This window comes from Salvelinus alpinus, chromosome 10 (assembly GCF_045679555.1).
Source record: "Salvelinus alpinus chromosome 10, SLU_Salpinus.1, whole genome shotgun sequence".
Taxonomy (NCBI): domain Eukaryota; kingdom Metazoa; phylum Chordata; class Actinopteri; order Salmoniformes; family Salmonidae; genus Salvelinus; species Salvelinus alpinus.
This window is the reverse complement of record NC_092095.1, coordinates 58,595,194-58,616,216: the sequence shown is the minus strand read 5'-3', so window position 1 is coordinate 58,616,216 and position 21,023 is coordinate 58,595,194. Positions and strand designations below refer to the sequence as shown.

General features: G+C 40.0%; 2 protein-coding genes across 4 annotated transcripts in view; one reads left to right on the top strand and one right to left on the bottom strand.

Moving 5' to 3' along the window:
- The window catches only part of cdadc1 (cytidine and dCMP deaminase domain containing 1), a 10,190-nt gene extending 7,466 nt beyond the window's left edge, over positions 1–2,724 (top strand). For 2 of the 3 annotated variants that reach the window (XM_071329952.1, XM_071329954.1), the window contains exons 9-10: positions 220–277; positions 822–2,724. In XM_071329952.1, the coding sequence (XP_071186053.1) occupies positions 220–277; positions 822–922 (159 nt within the window). In that variant the 3' untranslated portion in view covers positions 923–2,724. The remainder of the gene's footprint in view (positions 1–219; positions 278–821) is intronic. The other variant, XM_071329953.1, reaches the window with a different exon arrangement.
- Positions 1,515–21,023, bottom strand: cab39l (calcium binding protein 39-like). The gene is made up of 9 exons (XM_071329955.1): positions 20,763–21,023; positions 7,225–7,362; positions 6,394–6,558; positions 6,179–6,297; positions 5,828–5,996; positions 5,514–5,573; positions 4,714–4,779; positions 4,448–4,591; positions 1,515–4,281 (listed from the first exon to the last, which is right to left on the bottom strand). The coding sequence occupies exons 2-9, from the start codon at positions 7,324–7,326 to the stop codon at positions 4,102–4,104; spliced, it is 1,005 nt and encodes a 334-aa protein (XP_071186056.1). The 5' UTR covers positions 7,327–7,362; positions 20,763–21,023; the 3' UTR covers positions 1,515–4,101.

Genomic DNA, 21,023 nt, shown 5'->3' with positions numbered 1-21,023 from the left:
AGTTTTTCTATGGGTGTAGCAGCATCTCAATAGTCTATTCCTCTCATATTTTCTTCATCTGTACTGATGAGGGAAAAAACTGGATGGATTCCTCGTAGATGTTTTCCATTCAGCTTTTACCTATCCTTGTGTTTTCTTTGTTAGGCTATTGAGGTATACTTATAATAGTGCTTTCTACAGATGCAATTTTCCTAGTGTGTTTACATGTTTTCATCACAGTGGCAGAAGTCCTCTCTGGCCAGGAGAGCCTCTGAACATGCTGGTCTTCATCTAGCCAGTGAGTTGTCCTTCTTTGTACCATTAGTTAACATGACATTTGTAGAGAGTGATGTCACGTCTTCTCCTTCTCTAATAAACTCAGCAAAAAAAGTAACGTCCCTTTTTCAGGACCCTGTCTTTCAAAGATAATTTGTAAAAATCCAAATAACTTCACAGATCTTCATTGTAAAGGGTTTAAAGACTGTTTCCCATGCTTGTTCAATTAACGAACATGCACCTGTGGAACGGTCGTTAAGACACTAACAGGGACACATTATTCCAATTGTTAGTCACATGTCTGTGGAACTTGTTCAGTCTATGTCCGTTGTTGAATCTTATGTTCATACAAATATTTACACATGTTAAGTTTGCTGAAAATAAACGCAGTTGACAGTGGGAGGACGTTTTCTTTTTTGCTGAGTTTATATTGCCATTCGCGCAAATGTAATGTGCATGCCGCCACCTAATCACCACAATACTGATGACGGATCAGCACTTCTAACCGTCTCTGATTTGACTGTGCGATGTGTCCCACCTCTGACCATGTCTTGTTATGATTACAGATGGATGTGTGGGGAAGCATGGGAGACAGCCTGAACAGGCCCTTCAATCCAATAAGAGGTTACGGTCAGCAACAAACCCAGACCGTTCCCCTGTTTGTTGAACAATGGTACCTGTAGCTTTCAGTCTGGTTTCACCAGGCTACGGTCCCCAGGCTCTTGTTGGCATTGGAAACGTTTCATTTATCCAATCGCATATTGATCAGTGATTCAAGTAAGGAAGGATGCATTTTAACAATGTTGGAAATTCAAAGGCCTCTTTATACTCCCCTGTAATGGACAGTTTCAAGGAGTAAACTCAAGGTGATTTTAAAGGACTGACTGTATAGATATTTTAAAAAAGTTATTGCAAGGCTTGTATGTATAAGTGAACTGTAAATGTGTGTTTCCTAATTGTTTGTCTGAGGAGTTTACAATGAAAGTTGTATGAAGGCTACTGTTGATTGTAGCTTTAAGTTTACTATAGTTCTTCCAGACTTGAAGAATCCAAGTCACATCCCAGCCAGTGCAGGCTACCGCCACTATATTGCACTTTGCCTCAAAGGATAATAACTCCTAGACCCATGCAACTGTGCTTTGTTTTTTTGTTACATGGTTGGCTCCTACATCCTTGAATTGTTTCATCCTGTTTTGCCAAACTGCTTTTAACTGATAACAATAAGCATCTAGCAGCAAAAAAACATGACAAACCAGGAAAACAATGTATGCATTTCTTTTATTGGTGTTGTGGTACAGTAGTATCAATGTGATTACATTTTTTTTTAAATGAAATCCCATGGTTGAAAAGGGTCAATATTACTTTAGTACAGTATGTTAAGTAACTCTGTTTTGGCTTGGGTGTAAGTTCCTACTGATACAGCCTGAATCTTTTAAGTCTCTTATTTTAATCCAACGTCACAGTTTATGCCATTCGAAAGCCCCGTTTATACCTGGTGTTAACATGGGTCCTGTGTCTTGATATTGTCCATATTCTGATTGTGACCATTTCTAGACCTGTGTAGAATATTACAATTATTGATGATTCTTCCTACCTCCAGAGGTCATCGAGGACTAATTGTATCTTGATATCTTACAAGTGTAAACAGATCTGGATTGTCAAACTATTTTAAATAGTCCCTCTAAAATCAATGATTCAAGGGATCAATATGTCTTAACATTGGGAATCTCATAATTTGAATACAGGGAGGGACTAGGGTTCAAAATATCACTTTTGAGAAAGGTCATTGGCATGGCAAGACTTGAACCTGTGACCTTGTGGTCCTAGTCCACAGCACCAGCGGGTGGGAGGGCATCATTATTGTTCTTGTACATTTTATAAAGCTGTTCATTCCTTTCGTCGTTTTAGTATGTCAGATATGTACTAAAACATTTTAGGTTGGAAAACAAAAGCCGCATTGGGATTCAAACTGGCAACACCATCTGTCGCAACCTGTTTAACACCCTCCCACAAGCACTCCACCTCCCTGAAACACTTGTCTTTACTTGTAAACTCCACCCACTGACATGTCACTCTAAGCTCTGCCCACTGAACTTTCATCCAACCAATCAATTTGTCCCCGGCTACCTCGAGAGGGTCAGGAAGATCTGTTCACAATTAATTGTCTACACTGGTCTAGAAATGTGGTCAAGATCAATATTGCATGTTAGCACCAGATATAGAACAGGGTTAGAATGACTGAGTTTCACCAAAACGACAAGGGCATTGAGGTTACTATCCCTTGTGTGTGTCAAGTCCAATCTACCAATTGCAATTTAAAGAACAATCACTTGTCCGTGGCATGGTGCCCATCACATTTATTATTCAATATTACATTGAAGAGCCATATTAATTAGTTCATATTTTCAATTTAGATGTGATCGTAACTTACAAATTCAAACACCACGATTAAAATATGCATTGGCTCAATTTGTCTTAAGTTTTAATTTAGATTTCCCCAAAACAAGCTACATAAAAAAAGAGCAAGATGCTTCTACCTTATCCAGTTTACTGGTATGTTAACTTTCCTGGACAATCATAGTCCTGGCCTCCTCGTTCCTAGTTTTATGATGCAATCAATGAACTGCAACAAGTTCTCAAAGTAAAATATTCCTTCAACTGCACAACTCAAATATAGTGAGTTCAAGGTTCATTGCTTAAATCACGACTAATATGTTCAACCAGACCATATTTTTCTAAATAAGAATTAAGCTCCGCCTAGAAAAGTATTTAAAATACAAAAAAAGGAAAGACAAAGACACCTCTGTATGTACCCCTACTGTTAATGTGTTCCACCAACCATCCCCCTCCACCATCTAAATAAGAAAACAAGTTAAAAGAAATCACTTTCGTACAGAAAAACAATCTGAGGATTTTTCTGTCACCCGCAATGGCACTCACTTATGGGTTAAAACCAGCTTTTATACACAAGACAAACTTTTTTTAATCATCATGATAGAATCCTGTTGAACAGGAAACTACTTCATCAGCTTAAAATAAACCAAAAAGGAATACATCCTTTAGCGTTGAATGATACAGAAAATGCTACCAGCCATCTGTGGAGAATCAATTATCAAAACTATTGATAAGTCATATTCTATACGAAGGTTAGCAGTAAAATAATGGCCCTGCTGATCACCAGACATCTAATATGTTCCTTGTAAGATCACATTTAAAGTTGTCATGTCAGAGGACCTACTACAGCGTTGAAACATAACTTAAGTGTAAATAGTGGAAGTACAACCACAGGAGTAAGACTAGCAGGGAGTCTGAAGAGGAGTTTTACGAAACATTTGAGAATACCATTTAGATCCTCTAATAGAGAAATAGCAATTCCTTCTATGATTCTGGATACTTCAGTTGTACTGTGGTTAGATTAGGAGAGTATTAGAAGTCAGAACTATCTAGATGGCTCGTGCCTGCAAGTGGCAATGAAAAGAAGAGAACATTTTCCAAATAATATTTGCGCAATTAAAGTGATGACCAGTGGTCTCCACAGCTCACTCAGCCAATCACCTAGAGGTCTCTAACCATTGGTTCCCCCCAAGAGAGGAAATCCCCTTCCCGTTTTGGAACACTACACACTAATAATAAAAGGGTTAATTTAAAAGTAAAAACAATGAAAAAAAATCTGTGATTAAGAACTATTCTCAGCAATGTTTAAGGAACCAAGAAAAAGACAATGTCTTTGATATTAATAAATTGAATCATTATTGTCAATGTATTTTTGTCGACAATAAAAAGTAAAGGTTAGGGTAAAGGTCATAACTAAGGGGAAGGGTTTTGGGGACGAATGGGGGTAAGGTTTTAAGAGGCGGGTTTCTTTAGGTCTCGGATCTGTTTGATTAGGTAGGTCTTCTCGTCGTTGAATTGCTCGTCGTCCATGCGGTCCTTCTGGAAGTTGCTAAGGAAGTCGATGAGTTTGGGCTGGTTCTTCAGCAGGATGTCTATGATTGGCTGCGTCTTGTTGGGGTTCGCCACAAACACCTGGGTGGAGGGGTCAGCCTGTCAGCACTGTACATTACATTGATATCGGCAATTACATTCTAGTAAGAACCCAATGGTAATGCCATGGAATGTTTGGGGCCAACATGGGTGCCAGTTTGCCAGACTTTGTATATGAACGGCTCAGGGAACGGCTTTTGTGTCGTACCTTGAAGACGTGGAAGGCCTCAAATTGTATGTTAGGGCTCTTGTCCCTCAGTAGGTTCATCATCAGCTTCAGGTTCTCAGGCTTGCTGATGTACCGGGTCATCACTGTGAAGTTATGCCTGTCCAACAGAAGCTCTCCCAACAACTACACAAACAAAGACCAGAGTATGCAAATGTTTACTATGAAGTGAGATAATCAACACCATAATAGCATGCAAAGTTTTAGTCTATAAATAATCCATGTAAAATGTGAATAATAGAACACACCTTTAATGACTGTCTCTTTGTCACATAGTTATCAGAGTGTAATAACTTCTCATACTGGTCAAAGATCTGCAAAGATATAAAGGAACAGGCTGAGGGGTGGCTGCATCTCAACAGTCAGAAGTGGCTCAAAATAAATTCACAATATGTTTTTTTTAAAATAAATGTTCATAGAATTAACTTGGTGTTTCAGATAGTTAAATGGGATGGAATGTCTATTGAAGTTGATATATTTTCTAACATCTCTCAGGTCTGAAATGGCCCTTATCAGGTGTGCTGTTTGGGCCAGTCTGTGTGTGAGAGATAGGCCTCAAGCGGCCTTTGGCATGAAAGCAGCCTTCTGTAACCTAGTGCGGCCCAGTGTAGGGTAGTGTCTGGCCTGTAACCCGAGCAGCCTCCAGCCGGCCTGTCTGCTCTCCCCTGGGGTCTTCCCTGAGCCCCACACTACAACCAACAGACACAGTGGTCTTATGCAAGCGGGGAAAGCCAGTGACCACAGATGCCTGGAGTGTGTGGCTAGTGTGTTAAGGGTGCTATAAATGCACTCATTCATTGTAGAGTATGGGTCATCAATCAACATGTTTTGTTTATCGGCACACACGCACTTCAGTGTATTCATCTGGTAAATGGCAATGAGAGTTCGAGTGTGTGACGTCGTAAATGCATTCATCCATTCCTTCATGAATTCTGTCAAGAGGCAGAGGGTGGATGGTGTAACAACAAAAAAACATTTTCTTTCCATGAAGTCCATCTGATAAAGGTAAATGCTCCCAGGGCAGCAGAATGTTGAACATGTCACTTACGGCATCATAATTCTGTTCTAGATATTCAGCTACCAGGACCTTGTGTCTTGTGAGCAGGTCCTGTGAATGGGGGAGGAAACGTGCTCACTTTAATTCACACAAAAACAAACATTGTAGATTGCATATCATCTGCTGCATCGAATCATTTCTGATCTATACATTTTGTCAACTCTCAAACAAATAGGCATGGACAGATACAACAGTAATGTAAAGATTAGCATATCATCACGGGCCCATCCTAGTCTTATTAATATGGGTTTAATACAAGGTTTTTCCAGGACCCAAAGATGCTTTCAAATCTTGTGTAATCTGACCTTGAAGGTGGCGAAAGCGTCTGAGGCGATGTCGAAGGTCTCCATCTCTACGTAATTGAAGAAGTCCTGGAAGTGTTCTGAGTGGAGAACCAGCTTGGCCAGTGGCTCGTGTCTGATACACTCCCTCAGCATGATGCCACAGTTCAGCGCCGACCCAGGAGTCTCATACCTGCAGGAAGAGGGACACACGCAGACGTCACTGAGTATCATACCAATGGCTCTGGTCAGCTTTGGTACATGAAGAGAGAGAGAGTGTGTGTGTGTGTGTGTGTGTGTGTGTGTGTGTGTGTGTGTGTGTGTGTGTGTGTGTGTGTGTGTGTGTGTGTGTGAGAGAGAGAGAGAGAAACTCACCCTTTTTGCAGCACAAACAGCACCTCTTGGTGAGAGCAGAAGTACTCGACGGTGGGGCTGCGGGTGCCGATCTGCCTCCGCAGGATGTTGTTGAAGATCTGACACACGTCCTTCTTCCCCTGGGGACATGCAATGGAAAACGTTTAAAAACGGTGCCTAATGAATTGGTGCCTAATGAACACGACCCTGATGGTCCGGCTTTGGCTCAGTCTCACCTCAAAGTCGATGACCTGCAGGTTTTCCACCAGGGAGATGAGCAGGCCGCTGTTGTAGAGCTCCTGGGCCAACTGGGCCACCGTCTCTGTGTGAGGCTCCTTGTCACCGGTCCCATATAGTATCTCCTTCATGGCCACAAGACACTTAGACACCTCCTCTGATGCCTGGGACAGGGACACCAGTTAGACACACAGGCACAATATGTACTTCTAACAGTATTGCTGCTAATAATGTTATGCTGTTTATTAAAAAAAAACTGCCATGGTATTATACTTGAGTTGACCACTAGAGGGAGACATTTAATTGACTACCTATGGAGGTACATCTCTGTAGACACTTATGTCTCAGCCTCAGGCCCAATCACAAGACACATTATTATTGACTTGCTCTGGATATCAGCATTGCATATGACAGGAGTGGACTGTATTGAGATCACTATAGCCGGGCTGTGTGTGGAAGCAGCCTGGTTAGAGCTGAAGCAGTTCCAGCACACAGCCAGGTTACTGCGAGTTCTGTCTGGACAGAACTCTCTAACAGTCCCGTGGTGGCGAGGGCCTTTACAGCTGGGTGTCAATGAAGGAACGGCCAGGCAGCGATGCTACTTTCACAGCCCAGTGTCAGCTAGAGGCGCACCGTAATAATAACCACACCAACTGACTGATCGGATCAAATAGAAGAGGTACACCGAGGCCCCAACAGCAATGTTACACAACACCTGCTTGTGGGCCTTTTCTAAGGGAAGTACTGGTTTGTGTGGTGAGGACTATTATAAGGACTTGTGTTGTAAGGATTTGTTTAGTGAGGATTCGTGTTATGAAGATGCGTCACACCTTATCTGTTTTCTTGTCATGTTTGACCAGGATGGCCATGTTCTCCTTCAGAGTTCGGACGATGTCGGCGGGATTCTTGTGGGATTTACCGAATAGCGGCATGGTGGCTGGGCCTCTCCTCGTGTCTCTCCTGACAGCCTTAAAAACACACACAGGACACACACATTATACCCTATCTATCGATAACATATAAGTTACACAACTGGGTGGTTCGAGCCCTGAATGCTGATTGGCTGACAGCCGTGGTATATCAGACCGTATACCACAGGCACGACAAAACATGTATTTTTACTGCTCTAATTACATTGGTAACAAGTTTATAATAGCAATAAGGCACCTCAGGGGTTTGTGATATATGGCCAATATACCACAGCTAAGGGCTGTATCAGTGTTGTGTCATGCATAGGTATATTGGCCATATACCACACCCCCTCAGGCCTTATTGCTTATTTATACCGTCCGTCCGATTGAAACTCTGTTTTTTCATGCTAAAAAAAACAACTATCAGTGGCAGATCATTTATTTAAAAAGTCCCAATTCAGAAAAAATGAATTGGAAGATGTGATGCTTCTCATTTTCTCAGATAGGATAGGACACGGTTTTGATCTGAGAATCCTTCAGGAGAATACATACACACACTACCGTTCAAAAGTTTGGGGTCACTTAGAAATGTCCCTGTTTTGAAAGAAATGTCCCTGTTTTGAAAGAAATGTCCCTGTTTGGAAAGAAAATCAATTTTTTTGTCCATTAAAATAACATAAAATTGATCAGAAATACAGTGTAGACATTGTTAATGTTGTAAATGACTATTGTAGCTGGAAACGGCTGATATTTCATGGAATATCTACATAGGCGTACAGAGGCCCATTATCAGCAACCATCACTCCTGTGTTCCAATGGCACGTTGTGTTAGCTAATCCAAGTTTATAATTTTAATAATAGGCTAATTGATCATTAGAAAACCATTTTGCAATTATGTTAGCACAGCTGAAAACTGTTGAGCTGATTAAAAGAAGCAATAAAACTGGCCTTCTTTAGACTAGTTGAGTATCTGGAGCATCAGCATTTGTGGGTTCGATTACAGGCTCAAAATGGCTAGAATCAAATAACTTTCTTCTGAAACTCATCAGTCTATTCTTGTTCTGAGAAACGAAGGCTATTCCATGTTTACAAACACTACAGGAACAAGTATCCGTACCCATTGAATGCAGTGATCACAATATAGTGGCTATATCCAGGAAAGCCAAAGTTCCAACAGCTGGCCTAAAATTGTGTATAAGAGATTTAGCTGTGACTTATGTGGATGATGTTAAAAATATTTTTGGGTCTGATGTGATTAATGAGTAGCATCCAGACGCTGCACTTGATGAATTTATGAAATTGCTTCTTCCAATTATTGTTAAACATGCACCTGTTAAGAAACTGACTTAAGGCTCCATGAGGAATTGAAAAACCCTATGGTTGAAAGAGATTGGGCAAAAGGAGTGGCTAATAAGTCTGGCTGCACATCTGACTGGCTGACTTACTGCAAATTGAGAAATGTGACTAAACTCAACAAAAAGAAGAAACTGCATTATGAAGTGAAGATCAAAAATATAAAGAATGATGGAATAACTTTAAATAAATTTATGGGCAGAAAGACAAATTCAACTCCATCTTTCATCTAATCAAATGGCTTATTCATCACAAAACCATTTAATTTTGCCAATTATTTTGAATCATTACTTCATTGGCAAAGTGGGCAAACTTAGGCAGGAAATGCCAACAACGAACAGTGAGCCATCATATTAATGCATAAAAAAAACAAAATAATGAAAGAAAAGCATTGCAAGTTTGAATTTTGTAAAGTTAGTGTGGGAGAGGTGGAAAAAATTAATGTTATCGATCAATAATGACAAGCCTCGTGGCATTGACAACTTAGATGGAAAGCTACTGAGGATGGTAGGGGACTCTATAGCCACTCCTATCTGTCATATCTTTAATCTGAGCCTAGAGGAAAGTCTTCGTTCTCAGGCCTGGAGGGAAGCCAAAATAATTTACTTATTCAAACAGCAGACCTATAAGCTTGCTCCAAACTGTTGGAAAAAATTGTGTTTGACCAAATACATTGCTATTTCGCTGTAAACAAACTAACAACAGACTTTCAGCATGCTTATAGAGAAAGAAACTCAACATATACTGCACTGACAAATGATAATATGAAGATTGTGGGAGCTGTACTGTTAGATTTCAGTGCTGCCTTTGATATTATTGACCATAAACTGTTGTTGAACCCCAGCTCAGCCTTCAACCTCCGTTCTAAATCCACGATATGGCAATCTAATATAAAACAAGGGTTTTCTTTAAATGGAAGCTTCTCTAATGTCAAACATGTAAAGTGTGGTGTACTACAGGGCAGCTCTCTAGGCCCTCTACTCTTTGTTTTTGAAAATCCCAAATTGTTTGCATAGTCAATTTACACAAGCTCTGACACACACTTACCCCACCAGACATGCCACCAGGGGTCTTTTCACTTTCCCCAAATCCAGAACAAATTCAAGAAAACGTACAGTATTATATAGAGCCATTATTGCATGGAACTCCATTCCATCTCGTATTGCTCAAATAAACAGAAAACCCGCTCGCCCCTATTTGACCTAGATAGTTTGTGTATGCATTGATATGTAGGCTACTTGTGCCTTTATTTTTTTTATGTAGTTCTGTTCTTGTCTATTAATGTTCTGTATTATGTCATGTTTCAAGTTGTGTGGCCCCCAGGAAGAGTAGCTGCTGCTTTTGCAACAGCTAATGGGGATGCTAATGAAATCCCAAAATACCACTGCGGTCCAGCTCATCCCAAACCATCTTAATTGGGTTGAGGTCAGGTGATTATGGAGGCCAGGTCCTGTAATGCAGCACTCCATCACTCTCCTTCTTGGTCAAATATCCCTTACACAGTCTGGAGGTGTGTTGGGTCATTGTCCTGTTGAAAAACAAATGATAGTCCCACTAAGTGCAAACCAGATGGGATGGCATATTGCTGCAGAATGCTGTGGTAGCCATGCTGGTTAAGTGTCACCAGAAAAGCATCCCCACACCATCACACCTCCTCCTCCATGCTTCATGGTGGGAACCACACATGCGGAGATCATCCGTTCACCTACTCCGCATCTCACAAAGACAGAGCGGTTGGAACCAAAAATCTCAAATTTGGACTCCGACCAAAGGACTGATTTCCACTGGTCTAATTTCCATTGCTCGTGTTTCTTGGCCCAAGCAAGTCTCTTATTGGTTTACCTTTAGTAGTGGTTTCTTTGCAGAAATTCAACCATAAATGCCTGATTCACACAGTCTCCTCTGAACAGTTGATGTTGAGATATGTCTGCTACTTGAACTCTGAAGCATTTATTTGGGCTGCAATCTGAGTTGCAGTTAACTCTAATGAACTTGTCCTCTGCAGCAGAGGTAACTCTGCGTCTTCCTTTCTTGTGGCGGTCCTCATGAAAGCCAGTTTCATCATAGTGCTTGGTTTTTGCGACTGCACTTGAAGAGTTCTTGAAATGTTCCGAATTGACTGACCTTCACGTCTTAAAGTAATGATGGACTGTCGTTTCTCTTTGCTTATTTGAGCTGTTCTTGCCATAATATGGACTTGGTCTTTTACCAAATAGGGCTATCTTCTGTATACCTTGTCACAACACAACTGATTGGCTCAAACGCATTAAGGAAAGAAATTCCACAAATTAGCTTTTAACAAGGCACACGTGTTAATTGAAATGCATTCCAGGTGACTACCTCATGAAGCTGGTTGAGATAATGCCAAGAGTCTGTAAGCTATGATCCCTTATTGATGTCACTTCTTAAATCCACTTCAAATCAATATAGATGAAGGGGAGGAGACAGGGTAAAGAAGGATTTTTAAGCCTTGGGACAATTGAGACGGATTGTCTATGTTTGCCATTCAGAGGGTGAATGGGCAAGACAACAGATTGAAGTGCCTTTGAACGGGGTATGGTAGTAGGTGCCATGCACAGTGGTTTGTGTCAAGAACTGCAACGCTGCTGGGTTTTTCACACAACAGTTTCCTGTGTGTTTCAAGAATATTCCACCACACAAAGGACATCTAGCCAACTTGACACAACTCTGGGAAGCATTGGAGTCAACATGGTCCAGCATCCCTGTGGAACGCTTTCGACACCTTGTACAGTCCATGCCCCGAAGAATTGAGGTGCAAGCCAATATTAGGAAGGTGTTCTTAATGTTTTGTACACTCAGTGTATATCACACATTATAAACTGGGTGGTTCGAGCCCTGAATGCTGACAACTGTGGTATATCACGGGTATGACAAAACATATTTTTACTGTTCTAATTACGTTGGTAGCCAGTTTATAATAGCAATAAGGCACCTCGGGGGTTTGTGGTATATGATCAATAAACCACAGCTAAGGGTTGTATCCAGGCACTCTACATTGCGTTTTTGCATAAGAACAGCTTTTAGCCGTGGTATATACCACACCCCCTCGAGCCTGATTGCTTAATTATACCATATATCAGTGTACCACAGGCATTTCTCCCCTTACTTGCCATGGGGTGCATCTCAATAGTCTGAAGTATCTTCTTCTAATCTCCTCTCGTTCATCTACATTGATGTGAAATAAACAAACAAAAGCCTGCATCCCCTGTGGGTGTCCCAGACCAGGACTGAAGAACATTAGTAGTGATGGAGGAGAGGAGACAAGGAGAGGAAGGCAACTGTATTGAGATACACCCACAGAAAGAAGAGTGCAGTCTTCCCCCTGGGATCTAGCAGTGATTTATAAAAGGGCATAAGCAATACCGCTTACGCTGAGTCAGACTACACTCTGCACACCTCACTGCATTCAGCATGGTTGTCATGACGACAAAACAAAAGGCAGCCAGACGACAGATAATAGGTGTGTGCGTTTCATCACTCAAGAGGATGTCTCAACAATGTGCGTCCGAAATACTGAAATAGCCTACTCATGGCCAGTGTAAAGTTAGGCCAACTCCGTTTGAGATTTAGGATCCCAATGGTTCGCCATGTTGGCACCTAGAGTTCTAATACAGTTTACATTCTACGAGAGAGAGAGAGAGAGGGGGTGAGTGAGAGTGGGGGTGAGTATAACTTGTGACTGTTAATCCTTAGTGCTGAGCGTGACGGTATTACCTCCATTCCTCCCAGAACAGAACAGACAGACTGATGCCAGGAGCTTGTCACTTTGATCACAGTCCAGAGCAGGAGACTAGTCAGTGGACTGCATCGCTCACAGCCTTGCACATCATGTAGAGCAGATGGGATTTCCTATTCCTATTTTCTTCATGCAAGAGAATGTCTGTTCTACACTATCCATTTCTATCTGGATGTTTGGTATGCTTGCAGTCACCCCTGAAAAAGCTCCAGCGCAAAACGCAGGACAGTGAACCCAAGAAAATCCTATTCCTATCCCACTCACTGACTACAAGCAAGAAAGGAGCCCCCTCTCTACCTCAACCCTGCTCTCCCCACCCAGACCTGCTCAGAAAACTGCATTTCCCATGAAGCTGTGAGGTAAACACAGTATAAGTAGTATCTTTGTCTCTGCATTGTTGGAAAAGGACCTGTAAGTAAGCATTTCGCTGTTAGTCCTACACCTGTTGTTTACGAAGCATGTGATGAATGACATTTGATTTGATTAATGCAACTTTAATAACAACCCATCAATCAGAATTAAACAGGAATGAGGCTAAATGTCTCTGGACAGGCAACTGCATGAGTTCATAATGGAAGGGATAATCCTGATTCAGACACGCCACAACATGCTCAACCAGGAAATAAAAGGCTGCTAGCCTACTTTATAAACATACCACGAAGCCTACGGATATGAGGAGCGATTGGATGAAACTAAGGGGCCTGGATGTAGCCTAGGCGTAGTTGGACACAATTCACAGACTTGGGTTCATTATCGGACCTCTAGTAACAGACTAGGGGCCTACAGTATGCAATATTTTACAAATAAACTGATTTTCCCTGGATTATCTGTAACCTTAACCTGGTCTAATGTAGCCTAGAAGGACATAGTTAGGTAACAAAAATATCCTATCTATACAATCTACAGTATATGTGATCCTTTTTAGAGCATGGTGCTTGTGATGCCAGGGTAGTGGTTTCGATTCCCGGGACCACCCATACGTAAAATATATGCACGCATGACTAAATTGCTTTGGATAAAAGCATCTGTTAAATGGCATATATTTATATTGATTTCCCCCATGCTAGATTACGGAGACGTAATTCATAGATCGGCAGGTAAGGCTGCTCTCGAGTGGATAGATGTTCTTTACCATTCGGCCATCAGATTTGCCACCAATGCTCCTTATAGGACACATCACTGCACTCTATACTCCTCTGTAAACTGGTCGTCTCTGTATACCCGTTGCAAGACCCACTGGTTGATGCTTATTTATAAAACCCTCTTAGGCCTCACTCCCCCCTATCTGAGATATCTACTGCAGCCCTCATCCTCCACATACAACACCCGTTCTGCCAGTCACATTCTGTTAAAGGTCCCCAAAGCACACACATCCCTGGGTCGCTCCTCTTTTCAGTTCGCTGCAGCTAGCGACTGGAACGAGCTGCAACGAACAATCAAACTGAACAGTTTTATCTCAATCTCTTCATTCAAAGACTCAATCATGGACACTCTTACTGACAGTTGTGGCTGTTTTGCGTGATGTATTGTTGTCTCTACCTTCTTGCCCTTTGTGCTGTTGTCTGTGCCCAATAATGTTTGTACCATGTTTTGTGTTGCTACTGTGTTATCATGTGTTGCTGCCTTGCTATGTTGTTGTCTTAGGTCTCTCTTTATGTAGTGTTGTCTCTTTTGTCGTAATGTGTGTTTTGTCCTATATTTATATTTTATTTATTTTTAATCCCAGCCCCTGTCCCCGCAGGAGGCCTTTTGGTAGGCTGTCATTGTAAATAAGAATTTGTTCTTAACTGACTTGCCTAGTTAAATAAAGGTTAAATAAATACATTTAAAAAAATAAGGAGGAATCCTTTTAGCCTTTCCTAAAGGGAGTGGTTGTATTTCTTGTCATGGGCCTAGAACAGCAAGGTTGTTATCCTATACTGACACTAGAGCTGGGACGATAAACTGAAAATGATCGACACCGACCACTTATCGTGAACATTTTGCTGATATCGGTCATTACATAAATAACCTATAGGGTCCTACTAGAGAAATGGGAATTATGAAATTAAATAAGTTTGCTAATATGGGTTATTGTTTATGGGACAAGTGATTGCTACAACATTCAAAGTAGTTGTAGTAGTTTTAAGGGTAATAAAATAAAAAAATAACTGTGGTACACATTAAATGTTATAAGCGTATCGTTAAATGTATTGTTATCATGATAATTCAATGAATTTAGCTTGATATGGATTTTTGACCATATCGCCCAGCGCTAACTGACAAGCTGGTATTACAATTAAATAAACTTACCTCATCTAACCGACACGCTGGTATTACAATTAAATAAACTAACCTCATCTAACCGACACCCTGGTATTACAATTAAATAAACTTACCTCATCTAACCGACACCCTGGTATTACAATTAAATAAACGTACCTCATCTAACTGACACCCTGGTATTACATAGCTTATTAAATTAACCTCATCTAACTGACACCCTGGTATTACATAGCTTATTAAATTAACCTCATCTAACTGACACCCTGGTATTACATAGCTTATTAAATTAACCTCATCTAACCGATACCCTGGTATTACATAGCATATTACATTAACCTCATCTAACCGATACCCTGGTATTACATAGCATATTACATTAACCTCATCTAACTGACACTCTGGTATTACATAGCATATTAAATAAACTAACCTCATCTAACCAACACCCTGGTATTACATAGCATATTAAATAAACTAACCTCATCTAACTGACATCCTGGTATTACATTAACCTCATCTAACTGACACCCTGGTATTACATAGCATATTAAATAAACTAACCTCATCTAACTGACACCCTGGTATTACATAGCATATTACATTAACCTCATCTAACCGATACCCTGGTATTACATAGCATATTAAATAAACTAACCTCATCTAACCAACACCCTGGTACTACATAGCTTATTAAATAAACTAACCTCATCTAACTGACACCCTGGTATTACATAGCTTATTAAATAAACTAACCTCATCTAACTGACACCCTGGTATTACATAGCTTATTAAATAAACTAACCTCATCTAACCAACACCCTGGTATTACATAGCTTATTAAATAAACTAACCTCATCTAACTGACACCCTGGTATTACATAGCTTATTAAATAAACTAACCTCATCTAACTGACACCCTGGTATTACATAGCTTATTAAATAAACTAACCTCATCTAACTGACACCCTGGTATTACATAGCTTATTAAATAAACTAACCTCATCTAACTGACACCCTGGTATTACATAGCTTATTAAATAAACTAACCTCATCTAACTGACACCCTGGTATTACATAGCTTATTAAATAAACTAACCTCATCTAACCAACACCCTGGTATTACATAGCTTATTAAATAAACTAACCTCATCTAACTGACACCCTGGTATTACATAGCATATTACATTAACCTCATCTAACCGATACCCTGGTATTACATAGCATATTAAATAAACTAACCTCATCTAACCAACACCCTGGTATTACATAGCATATTACATTAACCTCATCTAACCGATACCCTGGTATTACATAGCATATTAAATAAACTAACCTCATCTAACCAACACCCTGGTACTACATAGCTTATTAAATAAACTAACCTCATCTAACCAACACCCTGGTATTACATAGCTTATTAAATAAACTAACCTCATCTAACCGATACCCTGGTATTACATAGCATATTAAATTAACCTCATCTAACCGATACCCTGGTATTACATAGCTTATTAAATTAACCTAACCTCATCTAACCGATACCCTGGTATTACATAGCATATTAAATAAACTAACCTCATCTAACCAACACCCTGGTATTACATAGCATATTAAATAAACTAACCTCATCTAACTGACACCCTGGTATTACATAGCATATTACATTAACCTCATCTAACCGATACTCTGGTATTACATAGCATATTAAATAAACTAACCTCATCTAACCGATACCCTGGTATTACATAGCATATTAAATAAACTAACCTCATCTAACCAACACCCTGGTATTACATAGCATATTAAATAAACTAACCTCATCTAACTGACACCCTGGTATTACATAGCATATTACATTAACCTCATCTAACCGATACCCTGGTATTACATAGCATATTAAATAAACTAACCTCATCTAACCAACACCCTGGTATTACATAGCATATTACATTAACCTCATCTAACCGATACCCTGGTATTACATAGCATATTAAATAAACTAACCTCATCTAACCAACACCCTGGTACTACATAGCTTATTAAATAAACTAACCTCATCTAACCAACACCCTGGTATTACATAGCTTATTAAATAAACTAACCTCATCTAACCGATACCCTGGTATTACATAGCATATTAAATTAACCTCATCTAACCGATACCCTGGTATTACATAGCTTATTAAATTAACCTAACCTCATCTAACCGATACCCTGGTATTACATAGCTTATTAAATGAACCTCATCTAACCGATACCCTGGTATTACATAGCATATTAAATAAACTAACCTCATCTAACCAACACCCTGGTATTACATAGCATATTAAATAAACTAACCTCATCTAACTGACACCCTGGTATTACATAGCATATTACATTAACCTCATCTAACCGATACCCTGGTATTACATAGCATATTAAATAAACTAACCTCATCTAACCGATACCCTGGTATTACATAGCATATTAAATAAACTAACCTCATCTAACCAACACCCTGGTATTACATAGCATATTAAATAAACTAACCTCATCTAACTGACATCCTGGTATTACATAGCATATTACATTAACCTCATCTAACCGATACCCTGGTATTACATAGCATATTAAATAAACTAACCTCATCTAACTGACACCCTGGTATTACATAGCATATTACATTAACCTCATCTAACCGATACCCTGGTATTACATAGCATATTAAATAAACTAACCGATACCCTGGTATTACATAGCTTATTAAATAAACTAACCTCATCTAACCAACACCCTGGTATTACATAGCTTATTAAATTAACCTCATCTAACCGATACCCTGGTATTACATAGCATATTAAATAAACTAACCTCATCTAACTGACATCCTGGTATTACATAGCTTATTAAATTAACCTCATCTAACCGATACCCTGGTATTACATAGCTTATTAAATAAACTAACCTCATCTAACCGACACCCTGGTATTACAATAGGCATATTAAATAAACTAACCTCATCTAACCGACACCCTGGTATTACATAGCTTATTAAATAAACTAACCTCATCTAACCGATACCCTGGTATTACATAGCATATTAAATTAACCTCATCTAACCGATACCCTGGTATTACATAGCTTATTAAACTAACCTCATCTAACCGATACCCTGGTATTACATAGCTTAATAAATGAACCTAACCTCATCTAACCGATACCCTGGTATTACATAGCTTATTAAATGAACTAACCTCATCTAACCGATACCCTGGTATTACATAGCATATTAAATTAACCTCATCTAACCGAAACCCTGGTATTACATAGCATATTAAATTAACCTCATCTCACCAAATATCTAGCATTGGTTGATTAGATGTGAAACTGGAAAATAGTTGATCTACAGCCAGACAGGTTAGCTGACAACGTCACGAAAACAATGCACTAACTCTTTTTGACTCTATGCATACACACTGGACTCTACCCACACAGACACTCCAACACATACACACGCTCACAGGCACACTGTCGCCACACACACACACACTCATCACATATCATCTATCCTGTTAACAAGTCACTTTACCCCTACCTATAAGTACATATCTACCTCGATTACCTCGTACCCCTGCACATCGGCTCGGTACTGGTACCCCATGTATATAGCCAAGCCATCATTGCTCATTGTGGATTTATTCCTTGTGTCACAATTTGTTCTACTTTATTGTATTCTGCATTGTTGGGAAGGCCCCGTAAGCATTTCACTGTTAGTCTACACCTGTTGTTTACTAAGCATGTGACAATAAAAAGAAGTTTACATGTCATCGATCCATTGATTCTAAGCCAACCCCGCCTGTTTTGCTCCATGGTTGCGAATGCATAGATTTTTTTGCTAAACAAGCTATAGGGAGTCATTTATGGAGCTATAGGGAGTCATTTATGGAGCTATAGGGAGTCATTTATGGAGCTATAGGGAGTCATTTATGGAGCTATAGGGAGTCATTTATGGAGCTATAGGGAGTCATTTATGGAGCTATAGGGAGTCATTTATGGAGCTATAGGGAGTCATTTATGGAGCTATAGGGAATCATTTATGGAGCTATAGGGAATCATTTATGGCGCTATAGGGAGTCATTTATGGCGCTATAGGGAGTCATTTATGGCGCTATAGGGAGTCATTTATGGCGCTATAGGGAGTCATTTATGGAGCTATAGGGAGTCATTTATGGAGCTATAGGGAGTCATTTATGGAGCTATAGGGAGTCATTTATGGAGCTATAGGGAGTCATTTATGGAGCTATAGGGAGTCATTTATGGAGCTATAGGGAGTCATTTATGGAGCTATAGGGAGTCATTTATGGAGCTATAGGGAGTCATTTATGGCGCTATAGGGAGTCATTTATGGCGCTACAGGGAGTCATTTATGGTGCTACAGGGAGTCATTTATGGCGCTATAGGGAGTCATTTATGGCGCTATAGGGAGTCATTTATGGAGCTATAGGGAGTCATTTATGGAGCTATAGGGAGTCATTTATAAATTATGAGAATGGTTACGGTAGTAGGAGAGAGACTGAAGCAGGAGAGGAGAGAGGTACTGCCCTTCACAGGGCCTGACATGATTCCATCTCCATCAGTCAAGATGGAGTCCAGTCCCAGAGCTCCATGAACAAACACACTCACAACCTCATCACAGAAAGAATAGAGACAGAACAACTCAGAACTCTCAGACTGAATGCAAACGGAACCCAGACAAAACAAAAAGACTGATAGAACACTCCAATGGGTTGTTCTATTTCAGGGAATGTTCTGCAGCCATTTTGCCTGTTATCTTTATCATCAAACCACCATCATCATTCTGGCCTCTAATCACCTCTAACCACAGATAGAGGGTCAGATATTTTCCAACCCCTAATGGTGAAGGCTATGATTGGGGGTAGGGTAATCTGGTCCTAGATCTGTGGTTAGAGCCAACACACAGTACATGGTGCTGCTGCTGAAATAAAACTCCCATAAGGCCTAGAGTTACCTAAAGTGTCACTGAGCATCATGATTGTCCCTGCACTGACTACATCACTGATGACATAAGCCTATGCAGCTTGTCAGACATGTCATAGGGTACTCTTTAAAAAAAATGGTGAGACACAATCTATCCTATGTGAGGTGCAGTCTGGGTGACAGTTGTTCGCACCTGTTCTAAGATTGTGAATGTTGGTAGCCAACCTGACACTTTCAAAACATACATTTACATCACACATCCTGTCTAATGACACGGGCTGTCTGATTTAAAAATATGGAGGCACAAATAATTATGCATTAAAGCTGGAGAACACCAAACTAGTCTGGCTGGATAAATACATAAATAAATGAATAATAACAAAACAAGGAGCCAAACTAAAAATGTAACATGTTAGGTCAAGGTCCAATGTCTTTAAATTAAGTAATTATTTATAAGACGAACATTTCAATCAAGTTGTTACTGTATGCGTAATAGAGAATGACAGCTGGCTAGACAGAATAGCAGCCTATGCGACGGTCTCTCTCCGTCTTCACTGTTCATTGGTGTTCCTATCCTACTGCACGGAAAGCTAAGCTCTGCTAGTGTTAAAGCAAAACAAACACTGTACAAACAAAGCCAGACTTGACACATTCGATGCGTGACATTACGCATACACACTCTACTTGTCCTGTGTGTTAAAGGACCATCAAACATGTTTAGGGAAGAGCGTTCCCGGATGAAAGCTTCACAAGACATGTAGATTAATGTAGACACGCAGAAATAAAACAAATAAGCCATGTGCGAATATGTCAACTATGGGATACACCCGTTTGGGGTTTTAAACTCCCTTTATCAGAATGGATGTCACATGCATAAATCGGACCGTTTTAGCAGCTAATGGTTTTACAGAAAAGCAGCTAAACAGATTGGCAATGGCTGCATTTAATTAAAGTAGAAAGATTGTTTCAAACTTGAATCGATTGAAAACAATGTTAAGGGCAGCGTCAATTTGAAACATTTGAACAATAATCGTGGGATAAAATTGCCTAACTTTACCTAGCTAGCTATCTCGTAAGGATCTAATAAATTACGAATACTTACGGTGCAAGAGTCTATTTTGTATTTTTTCTCTCGGATGTCTTAGCTGCTGTCTCGATTCTCAATGTAACCGAGCAGCTTTTTCTGGTCACGCCAGCGGTGTGTTGTATGCTGGGCAAAACGTCAGAGGAATATGTGTATGTGCGAATTAAAATGTACGGAATCTTTTAAGAAGGCAGTGCAGAATTCCATTTGGTCTGATTCGATATGAGCCACAGTCCCGGGATAGGCGGCGCACACTGAATATTTATCTACCAGCCCATT

Coding starts and splice junctions, on each gene's coding strand:
- cab39l (XM_071329955.1), bottom strand. CDS start 7,326: ATGCCGCTATTCGGTAAATCCCACAAGAATCCCGCCGACATCGTCCGA. Junction 4,780..5,513: donor TAGAACAGAATTATGATGCC/GTAAGTGACATG, acceptor ATATCTTTGCAG/ATCTTTGACCAGTATGAGAA. Junction 4,592..4,713: donor CAAAGAGACAGTCATTAAAG/GTGTGTTCTATT, acceptor TTGTTTGTGTAG/TTGTTGGGAGAGCTTCTGTT.